The sequence below is a fragment of the Capricornis sumatraensis genome, chromosome 5 (assembly GCF_032405125.1).
Source record: "Capricornis sumatraensis isolate serow.1 chromosome 5, serow.2, whole genome shotgun sequence".
Lineage (NCBI taxonomy): Eukaryota > Metazoa > Chordata > Mammalia > Artiodactyla > Bovidae > Capricornis > Capricornis sumatraensis.
Genome location: NC_091073.1, coordinates 45,874,461 through 45,886,620, shown reverse-complemented (window position 1 = coordinate 45,886,620; position 12,160 = coordinate 45,874,461). Strand labels below are relative to the sequence as shown.

General features: G+C 35.1%; 1 protein-coding gene across 1 annotated transcript in view; it reads left to right on the top strand.

Moving 5' to 3' along the window:
• The window catches only part of GNAI1 (G protein subunit alpha i1), a 101,174-nt gene that overhangs the window by 73,110 nt on the left and 15,904 nt on the right, over positions 1–12,160 (top strand). The window contains exons 4-5 of the mRNA XM_068973493.1: positions 6,212–6,369; positions 9,749–9,877. Of these exons, the coding sequence (XP_068829594.1) occupies positions 6,212–6,369; positions 9,749–9,877 (287 nt within the window). The remainder of the gene's footprint in view (positions 1–6,211; positions 6,370–9,748; positions 9,878–12,160) is intronic.

The following is a 12,160-nucleotide window of genomic DNA, read 5'->3' as shown; positions in this document are numbered from 1 at the left end:
CCATTCCACTATTTTTTAACCAAAATATCAAGGCTACTATCCATTTCTCTTCCAGATGAACTCAGGAATCATTGTAATTCCCCACATCCCTATTGAAACGAAAAAGCCTATCAGTGTCTTAACTGGAATTATATTTTAATATGTAGGGTAACTGGGTGAGTGAGAACTGATGACAAAATGTATTTTAAATTTTAAGAGATGGTGACTCATTTGCTGTGGTTTGCTTCATATTTGGCAGCTAGTGAATTTGGAAAGCAGATTACACATTAGTTATTTAAAATGAGAGGAAACAAAATTGTTTTCAAGGCTGGCATAGAGCAATCAAATTTTGTACCTAATATACTTTCAGAACTCTCATAATGAGTGTAGTTAATCTGTGGATGACAATACTGATAAATTAGATTATTTTGTTTTTAATAATGTGCAGTTAGGGAAGCCTTGAATAGGGGCCTGTAAACATGTCTTAGGCACTGCACACAAGCATGTACACAAATGAGCTCAGAGGTAGGGGAAGTAATTAGACAGACTTGCAACAATTGACAAGTTAATAAAAATGTATTATGTCATTTAATTAATTTCCAGTAGAATTAGTATTAAAATGTTAGAAACAAAAGAAGATAAAACACAGGGCTGATCTTTCATCCAGGAAAGCTTGAGAAGTACTTCCTTAGAATAAGCTGGGCTATAAGGAACAGAAATCCTTGCCTTGAATTGACTTAAGCTCCCTTTCTCCCCCAGGCCTCAGCATGCTCCTGCACTGCTGCTGCTGCTGCTGCTGCTAAGTCGCTTTAGTTGTGTCCAACTCTGTGCAACCCCATAGACAGTAGCTCTCCAGGCTTCTCTGTCCCTGGGGTTCTCCAGGCAAGAATACTGGAGTGGGCTCCTGCACTATGGCCACTTTCCTCTTCCTCTGATTTTTAAATTTATTTCATTAGTTAGTTACATTATATCTGTCTGCCAAATTTGCCAGATTGCTTTTGAGAAAGGCTGTATCAATGTACTTTCCTAGCATCAGCGCTGTTTCTTAGCAGTCTCAGTAGCCAAAATCTTGCAGTCTTAAATTTTAAAAATATTGGCTAATTTAAGTCTTACTTCAATTTAATTTGCCTTTTCAATTTTTAATACAACTATGCATTTTTCCATATCTTCATCGACTCTTTCTCTCTACGTTTGTCACCTATTTTATCCTGTATTCATTTATTGATTAGAGTATTGGTGTTTTGATTAATCTCTTTGCTTGTTTGTATATATATGGGATTCCCAGGTGGCTCATTGGTAAAGACTCTGCCCTGCCAAGCAGAAGATGTGGGTTCAGACCCTGGGTCTGGAAGGTTCCATGGAGAAGGAAATGGCAACCTACTCCAGTATTCTTGCCTGGGAAATCCCATGAACAGAGGGGCCTGGCGGGCTACAGTCCATGGGGTCACAAAGAATGGACACAACTTAGCCAGTAAACAACAACAAATGTACATATATAGTAACTCTTGGTCCACTAATGCATACTTCTCTCACATTTGGCTTACTGCCTTTCATCTTAGGTTTTCATTTTTTAAAAAATCCCCTATTATTTCTTCCACTATGTTTAAATTTAGATAGTCTTCTCTCAACCAAAGGTTTACTGAATATTTATGATATTTTAAGAGTTTTTTTAGGGAGTAGATTTCAGCATTGTTTCTATGCTAGATCCTCAAATCCCTCTGAAACTTTGCTGTATGCATGGAATAAGGATCTACACTATTTTTTTTCCTCTTCAGATGGCTATCTAAATATTCACAAGTGTTTTTTAAGTAATTGCATTCTTTCCTGGTCTTGCCAACTTTACCATATAAGTTCAGATTTGGGACTCCCCACCCCGATTGATCTCAATACCAGATGTTCGACATATTGTAGACTTTTAATATCTGGTAATGTCAGCCCTCTGTCCCCAGTATTCTTTTTCAAGATGTTTCTAGGTATTTCTGCTTGTTATTTTCCCAGATCAGTATTTGAGTTATTTATAGTAGTAGTCTGGTTTATATTTGAGAACCAGGATGATGAAGAAGTTATATTGTTTTTGAGTCTGAGAAATAATGATTTATAAATGTGGAAAGTGATACTTACCTTAATTTGAAATATATTATGTCCCTCCAGCACAGTATTTTTCTACTTTACTCAATTCATATATCATTCATTACATATTTAACTGTCTTTTGACAATAGGTTCTATTGTCCATACAAAGAACACTTAAATATTTATTTTTATTGATTTGATATTTTAAGATACATACATTTGTAAAATTAATAAATCCATGTTATATTTGTGTAATATATTGTAATTTCTTTTTTAGACTTAATGAAGCTCATGCTTACTGCAATTTAGTCAAGTTTTGCCATCTGCAATTTAAAATTAGATTATTTTATTTTTAGCACACCCTCCCCCCATTTCCTTGTCTCAGTCATTTTTACTTTAGTTACAGTTCTGTTTTTAGAGGGGAAAAAAAAAGTTTTATGTTTATTTTTTAATCAAAGCAATTCTTTAATGTCTGGGATTAGCACCAGGAGCTGTGGAGAGGTGATTTCACTAACATTCTGAGTATTTCCTATTGAGTACACTAACTTTGGTAAAAGCTGTATAGTCGTTTTAAATTTATAGGAGTGATTTATGCTATAGAAATGTGGTAGATTAAATATAGGAGCATTTCTCATTGTATGTGGTGTTCAGTGTTGTTAACTAATATTATTAATGAAAATAATTATTCAAAACCATTGAAACAAAGGATTTCTATGTGTATATCCATCATGACATCAATATATTGATATTTTCCCTGCAGCCAAAATTTTGAAGGTGTCACAGTTTTTTAACACTCCTTGAGCATATTATTTAGCCTCTATCGTAAAGGGCTTTCTGATGATTTCTGTTTAAACTCTCCTTCTGATTCATAAATTCTGTCTGCTAGATCACAATAAGCAATCATGTAGCCTTTGCTTAAAATTTCAGTCTCTCCCTCTCCCTCCATTTCTTGTTTTTTAGGTGGCTTTGGTTGTTAAAAAGTGCTTTTATTGAATTGAAATCTGCTCTCCTTTGCCCTAAGAATTCTTTTTCTGCTCTGTATCTAAGCACAAAGTCTACTTCTTCCCTTAAATGAACCTTGATATATCAGAAATCAGAAAACAGCCGTATGTATTGTCGCTGAGTAACAGGTGCTCGCTCATCATCAGTGTGGGAAAAGAGGCTATTATGCGTCTCTTGACATGATAGCAGATAGCATTTCTTATCTCTTTTCTGAGTTCCCCAAATGCCCAGTTTGTATGAACTAGAACTTCCATTCTTCAAACCATCTTATTTGCATTTAGTTCTTAGTCATTTAAAAACATACTAACTTGGCTACATTCACAGATTTTTTTCTTGATACTTGCAAGTAATTGCCTGATAAGTAAATTTCTTCTCAACTTCACAAACAAGAGTCCTTACAAGCTGTTTTACTTACCTGTAGCCCTTCAGTAATACCTATCAGTTTTCTACTCTGCATCACACTGTTTTGCTGCACTTGAGTTTTTCTTTCTTAAATGTTCTTAGTAATGTCACTACCTTAGTCGTGTCCGACTCTTTGCAACACTGTGGACTGTAGCCCACCAGGCTCCTATGTCCATGGAATTCTCTAGGCAAGAATGCTGGAGTGGGTTGCCATGCCTTTCTCCAGGGGATGTTCCCTACCTGGGGCTCTAACCTGGTCTCCTACACTGCAGGCAGATTCTTTACCATCTGAGCTACAGGGAAGCCCTAAATGTTCTTAAATAACATTCTACGTGAATCTTGAAAATACTTCAGTTGATGATAAGATAGGACTTGTCATCATTCTGCAATTTTCCAATGTGTCTTATCTTAGGCGGTGGCTACTTAGTAACTATTGACTAATATGTGTGATTGGGTGAGGTGACTAATTACCTGTGGAACTCCAAATAAATTGCGCAGTCTTTCTGTGCATCGGATTCTTTTTATATAAAACCTAAAGTAAGAATAATTTAAAAAGTACCTTCCAGCTTATATTTATTCCTTAAAGCTCATCTGTAGACATCTGAATATCCTGCTAATGACGTGGGAGTATTCCAATTTATTTATTAAGGAAAAGAGACTTCTGAACATTTTTGTGAAGAGGAGACATTTTTGAATACTACAGAGAGAATACAGTTTATAAATAGAGTTTCCACAGTTTCCCAAGTCTTTTCTTCAGGCTTCTTGCCTGGTAAGTTTGAAGAGAATGTGATCTTATGACCCATACCAGTGGGCATTAGTCTTTTCTATCAAAAAATTTTATGGAAATTGAATAAATACATCATAATGAAAGCTCATTTAAGTGAAAAGCACTTTTCTAAAATGGATAGAGAAAAGTATGTTTGATGTCACTTAGTTAAAAATAAAAATGACCAAATTTAGAAATTTCTTATATGTAAGTCATTATTTGGAAAACTGAGTACCTATTTACTGGAATAAGGTAAATGGTGCTAAGAACAACTTGAAATCGTGTTTTGTTGGAGTTTATTAAGGATCTTGTACATGTGTTACTTGCTTGCATGCATTTCTCCTGTGATTTACTAAAAAGGGAAACATATGCTTGAATAATATGTTCCCATGCTGAGTGACTTAATTATTTCTCATGATGGGTTCCATCTGAAAAGAAAATGTTTCTCAAATTGGCAGTAGAATGAATTTATATTGTCAGTTGGTACCCGCTGCTAGCCTGTGTCACCAAATGCTTCCCTTCTGTACACCGTATCCTGAGATGTGCCATCACTTTGTAAAGAGCTACTACACCAGGCTGGAAAGATGCCCCTAGAGAAAAGTTAGGAACGGTCTACCCAGTTAACATAAGCTGCAAATCCCAGCCCAACAATCTTTGTGACGATGGTATCCTCACATCTCCCTTATTTTGTGTTAACCATGTGATTACCCGAAGACTAGAGTTGTGTTGTAGAGCACTGTTACCACTACCTGTTTGTGGCTATTGAGTGTGTGAAATGTGCCTGATCGGAATTGGGATGTGCTGTCTGTATAAAAGAAATACCAAGTTTCAAAGAGTAAATATCTAAGTTTATACTGGTTAAATGTTGAAATATATTTTATATACAGGTGATATAAAGTATTGTGGAAATGAATTTTACTTTTTTTTTTACACTTTTTAAAATGTGCTGTTAGAAAATTTAGAATTCCATCAGTGGCTTAAATCTCTTGGACAATCCTGACTTAGTGGGTTTTATTACCTGTAGATCAGAATAACTGTAACTGTTGTAGACTCTGGGCTTCCCAGGTGGCGCTAGTGGTAGAGAACCTGCCTGTCAATGTAGAACAGATAAGAGATGGGGGTTTGATCCCTGGGTTGGGAAGATCCCCTGGAGGAGGGCATGGCCCCCCACTCCAGTATTCTTGCCTGGAGAATCTCATTGACAGAGGAGCCTTATGGGCTACAGTCCATGGGGTTGCAGAGTTGGACACGACTGAAGCGACTTAGCACACATGCGTTGTAGGCTCAGCACTTAAGCAGAATTTAATTTTATGTGCAGTATTCCTCCTTTTAAAAACTTTTGCATGCTATCTTCTGTATGCATCATGAGTTATTTCTACTTCAGAGCTGTGTTTGTTTCCTATGCTTGGATTAGCAAACACCTATCCCCACTTCTGGACCCACTGATGTTAATGTATACACACTTTAAGGTATTCTGAAATCTCAGACTATTCTGTGGAACTATTCTTGCTTTATTCCACATTACTTCTCCCTTATCTGAGTTTATTATGCCTCTACAAAGTATATCACAGAGCTGACAATTCAATTCCGAAAATAACTTCTAATGGTGTCATGTGTTTTTTAGATTAGAAAACATTTTGGTGATGGGAGGCAAAGAATACAATCTTCTGTTTGGTCACAAGTGATCATCTTCCATGCACGGCTGACTGTCAGTGGGTAGTTGGTTAATATAGTCCCTCATGAGCTGTCTCGTCATTTGAGCTTTCTGGTGCCTTGATAGCTTTACTAATATCACAAAACATGGACACATGACTTAAGATTGTGCTTTTTTGATTAAGCCAATTTTTAAAGTGGTATTTTAGGGAAATCCAAGTTATGACTCCAATAGACAGCATAAAGGAAATTCATGATTGTACCTTTTGTAATCAACAATGTATTTTATCTGTAGTGTCTTTTTACTTTTTAAATAAAAATGGCCTTTGAATGTTCAGGATGATGCCCGCCAACTCTTTGTGCTTGCTGGTGCTGCAGAGGAAGGTTTTATGACTGCAGAACTTGCTGGAGTTATAAAGAGACTGTGGAAAGACAGTGGTGTACAAGCCTGCTTCAACAGATCCCGAGAGTACCAGCTTAATGATTCTGCAGCATAGTAAGTAATCATAACTTCGTGATCATGAATAGTTACTTGCAAGTCAAATATACCTCCAAGTCAGTTTTAATGCAGAATTGGCTGACACATTCTTGTACAATTCAAGGTATTCAAGATGATAATATTTGAACACTTTTTCTGTCTGTGTGTGTGTGTGTGTTTGCAGGTAGCAAGGCTCATATTTCTTTTGTGTTCAAAAATTGTCTCAGGGGACTCATGCTTATGTAACTAACTCTAATCATGCAGCATGGAACTGTTTCCAGTATACTTCCAAGAAAGTATTTGGGATTTCCCAAAGTTTACTCTGAATTTGGGTAGACCTCTAGTTTGCCTGGGACCAGCCAAAGGGAAGGGTAACTAATGTGAGTGCTCTTCATTTACTAACATGCCTGGGAAGTCACTTGTCCAGTGACAGGCACCTTGAGTCACAGGCAGCCTGTTTGAAGGGGTGTACAGTGATAGCATCAAGATATTCTTATTAATGAAAATAAAGGAGCTGTAAACTTGACAATTATCAAGTATATGTGCTGTGTTGCATTAGACATTGTTTATATTAATAGATATCAAACTGCAGTTTTTAGAAGAAAAATTTGCCCCAATTTTCTAGGTGGTGGCCTCAGAAAGTCTATAAAGTAAGTTTTGATAAAACCTAGTCAGGGAGTTTTCTGTTTGGTGATCTGCATAGGGAAAAAAAAATCAAGAATTTATTTCCATTATTTGGCACACATACTCAGCAATGTCAAAGATGATACTCTGAGTAGAAACAAGTGCCTTATGCTTATTTATTTTCCAAAGTTAGTTTTCTTGACAGAGGTCTTAGCTCTCAGGGTAGAAGATGCCAAGTATTAGAAGGTCTAATTTTGCTTTTCACTTTGCCACAGTGAAAAGCAAATGGGTGTGGCTGCTGAGAACCTAATTATAGTATCGTCATGTGTTGCACGTCAGTATACTCGGCATTACGTTAATGATTTAGTGTGAGTGAAGAAGTAATACAAGATATTGTGTAATCTGTCATAATTTTTATAGCGCTATATTTTTAAACATGTATTTTTAGTGTTTTACAAGTGTATAAGCCATATGTATTATTACATGGGTATAACATCTCATTGACACGTAGTTCATCTCTCCATCTGGTGTCCTGACTTTTTACAAGGAACTATTCTTTGACTCAGTGGGTAGGCCTTTGTCTCCATGCTGTGTACTCATGATCTGCAGTATTATTTTTCCCTAGCTCTCACAGATTTACACGTATTTTGAGGTAATATTATTTATACTTAACAGTGAGGACTATTTGATTTTCTTTTTTAAATCTGTGCCACTAAACTGTAAACTCAGTAAGGTCTGTTTGCCCAGTATTCTATCTCCATTACCTGATACATAGTCATCACACAATATGCCCTTATATTAATAAACCAAACTTTCCAGAAGCTAGAGGAAAAAATTAGAAAAAAATTTTCTTAGTGCAAAACACAACTCTTGGTCCACAGTACTTGCTTTGGGACCACCAGAACCTACAGAAAGATCAAAGCGGAAATTACTTATGGTGAGTAACTTGCTCTGAGCTGAGCCCAGCAAGAGGAGCTATTTGAATAATTAAGGGGTGCTTCTCAGGGACAGTAGATTAAAGTTCACTTCCCCGTATCTTCCTCGATGGATGTCCCACTTCCCGCCAAGTATATTTGCCCAGACCCCCTGTCCTGTGCACAGTGCTTGGAGTCACTTTGGCTCTCCGTTATTTCATTACTAATAGTTCTGATCTTAAGATGGCCAAAATGGAGCCATTTTTCAAGAATGAAGGCAGTCATGAAACTCATTATTCTCCTTGGTAGTTATAAGGCATCTGATTTCTGAATTCTTGACTGGAGATAGAGGGTGCTGCCAAGTTGCCCAGTAAGACCACCTAAGCATCCATCTATGAAAAATTTGTGATCTTTTAAAACAACTGGAGTTTTTCACAGTGCCCATTTTTCTTTTTTGTCTTGTTGAAATATAAATGTGCATTATTTTTAGAGGCTAATAGAACTATAGCAGTGTTAAGCAAATAAATGTTTATATGAGTAATCAGAACATAGTGTAAATAAGAACAGCTCATTATTTCAAAGGGACAGTTAGGAAACTTGTCATGGCCTATTTTAAGTCAGATTTTATTACAGTAAAGTGAGCTTTAATATATGTGGAACTAAAAACAGATAAAATAGATTATCAACAATGCGGTAATACATTATTTTAAAATACAGATAAACTATCATCTCTGTGTATTCTAGTATCAACATCACATACATATACTTGTCTGTAACATTTTGATTACTAATTCAGCAGATGGCTTCCCAATTCCATCTCCACAAATCATATATTTATTGAGCTCCTTTTGTGGATAAGTCCCCATTCTGAATGGCTAAAGAACACTTTGAGAGGGCAGCATCAATTAAAGTTGCAAAAGTTGGTGCTTCTGTAATGAACCCTGAGGTATTTGCTAAATTATCTTGAACTGTTCCATTCTAGTATTAGAAAACACTGCAGTCATGCTCCCCACATTCAGGTGACCTTAGGATTAATTCCATGCATAGCCTAGTAGTGGACTTATGTTCCAAGATACAAGATGTGACTGTTCCTACCTCCTTACTACGCTTTTTCTGATGTGAATAACTTTCCCTTTTATCCATGTACCTTTCAGATTTCTGTTACACTCTTCACCTCACTCTCCAATAAGCCCTCTTCTTAACCACTCAGGTTCACCTTAATCTCTCTATACCTGTACTGTGTGTAACATTATTGATTCTACTGCATAGTTGGACACAAAAGAATTGCATAGTATGATACCACTACATTTTTATAGCACGACATATTCTTCATTATTGGCAGAGAGAGTTGAGTGAGTGGCTGAAACCAGAAATAAAATATGAAGATTGATTCATAGAGCCAGTAAAATGTAGAGTACAGGAGCATGTGTAGTGTTTTTCTGTGTAAAACTTAAGGCTAGTTGAAAAGGAACAATACTGAATTCAGCCTTTGGCAAGGGGTTTCCTCACTACTTTCTCAAAAAGGAAGCCTTTCTACAATAACTCCTCAACAAAAAAATGTTTAGAAAATAAACACAATGGTACATCAAAAAAACGTAATAAAGAGTTTTTAGAGACAAATTCATGGCTTGCAGTGAGTTCGGGTGCTTATGGAGTTTTGGGGCTGGAGAAGTATAAACATTTTCATTTCAGAGAGAGTTGTGTAAGATACAGATTTAAATTGGTCAAATTACATCATTACACAGAAATGTAAAAACTTGCAGTGATCTGTAGTACTTTATGCATCAAAATGTTTTGCTCTTTGATTTAGATGATCTTTATTGATAATGTTAACTATTAGCATATTATTTATTTTTCAGCTATTTGAATGATTTGGACAGAATTGCACAACCAAACTATATTCCAACTCAACAAGATGTTCTCAGAACTCGAGTGAAAACCACAGGAATTGTTGAGACCCATTTTACTTTCAAAGATCTTCATTTTAAGTGAGTAGCTTCAAAGCATATAATATGAATTCAGATATATAATACAAAATACAATGTTTAAGGGAAAAAGGTATAAAAAAGTTTAAAATTTAGAGTTGGAAATTACAAAAAATGTTTTTCAGGTCCAAAGAGGGATATTTTTATTTAAGAAAAAGTAACCATGCAGATTTCTTTTTCCTGTATTATTCACAGTGGCTTAAATAAAAATAGATTTTGGTTTTTATTTTTAAATATAAACTTCTGCTCTAATACTGTATATTTTGGAAAAGTGTTACCATCTATTTTTAGGTTTTACTGATAGAATATATGCTGATTTATGGAAATGTTTTTAAAAGCTACCTTTTTAAAATTTTTCACAAAGATTTTTATGCACACTTACATTTCTACTCTTTCATGATGAAAAATGTTCGTTTAACTTACAGTGTATTATAACTTATTGAGGTCTGAACAGAGAAGCATTGAATGGTAGCCTATAGAATGAAAGGAATCCTGAAATTCATTTTGTCTTGTTTGCTCATTTTATAATGAACCAAGTTCAGGGAAGTTCAGTTAAACATTGAAAATTGTTACTTATTGAAAAAAGAAAAACAAAATGTGAGAAAAAGTGCTGAATTTTGCTCCAGTTAATTCCAGTGCTCTGAAACAGTATGATAACAAATCAGAATTTCTGAAACTATCTTAAAAAGAGGTTTCTAGTCAGAGATTAAAAAGAAATATTCGTCAGCTCACCTCAAAGAAGCTCAATATTACACACCGTGGGGAGCACAGCTAAATATGCAACTATACCTCTGAGTCTCTCCATAAGTATTTTAAATATAATACATCTGTTACTAGCATTCATCACTACATTATCCCACATTCAGTGATTCATGTAATTGAGTTTTCCAGGAAATTAAAATTTAATTTCAGTTTTCCATGGCAGCTTCCCTCTCAGAAGCAAACACTACCTTGCTTTCTTAAACAGAAATACAGATCATAATTAGTTTATCTGAGCATGTAACTTTTGGTACTATAATATGGTACTATTTTGTATTTGCTTGTAATTTTTTTCTCCTCTCCCTGCTGGTATTATCTTTTATTTACTGAAATCATTTGCCTTCTTTTAGTTTGCTTACTATTTGTAGAATATTACATAGCCAAACTCAGGAATATTAAAATAGCATTATTTTAAATCATCTGATTTGTCTTACTTGATTACTACTGCTGGATTTATTTTAAAATTATGAAATGATTTTAAGTATAAGGAAGTTCAGTGTTTGACTTGTAAGGGTTATTGCATTTTTTTAAAATCCTAGTACACCTTAAATTCTGATTTAAAAAAAAAATTCTTTTTAACCTTGCTTTACGACCGTATTTGGTAGCAATCTTAAATTATGTTCAGATCATCACTTTATTCTAACCGTGAAATCTGAGGAAAAAGTACCTGGGGTTAAGGTTATCAAATAAGGATTCTGGACTTGCCCTTGCTAGGTAAAGGCAAACGTGTTTAAGATTCTTAATAGATTGTTCCAATCTTGCCCAGTGTCAGAGGTTTATACATAAAATGGGTTATTATCTGTGAAAGAAAAACATAGAGGTGACAGCTCTGTAAATGATGGGAAATGGCAAAGGTAAATATTACGTCAATTATTTGGTGCTTCAGGCAATCTGTGTTAAATTCAGTCATGTTCTTGGGTAGATGCACTATAAATATTTACTTCCAGATCATACTCATCACTTCCAGCCTAGATTTCCCGAAGTTGTCATTTCAGCATCAGGTAGGTTGTCTGTTCTCATGATCCTCCCAGGAACCTTGCTCTGTTTAGTCTTCTTGGGTGACGTAAAGTTTCACAGGATGTTTTTAGTCACTGTTTTCACTTGCTGACTTAAACATAGGTCTGTCAGGAACTTCAAATAAACTTTGTCTTATTTTGGATTTGAATTGTTAAATTACTATCATTGCTAACATATGGTTCCAAGTATGCTTTTTATATATTTAAGAGTCTCAGAAAAATGAAGACAAAAATGTGCTTAGAACAATTCTACTGGAAACTCCTGAGTGTGTTTTATTCTTTTGTGTGTTGTGTGGTATAAATTCATTGTCCAATTTTTTAACTGCTGATACAAAATTTGTTTCACTTGTTTTGTGGTATGGGAATTAACAAATTTAAAATGAGGCGACAAAGCATTATAACTTAGGAATATATACTATCACCTCTGTGACCAGACATTTATGGACAGTGTCTATGAGGATTATTTTGCTTTAAAGAATCAACAGTTTTATTGGTATTTTGTTACATTTTT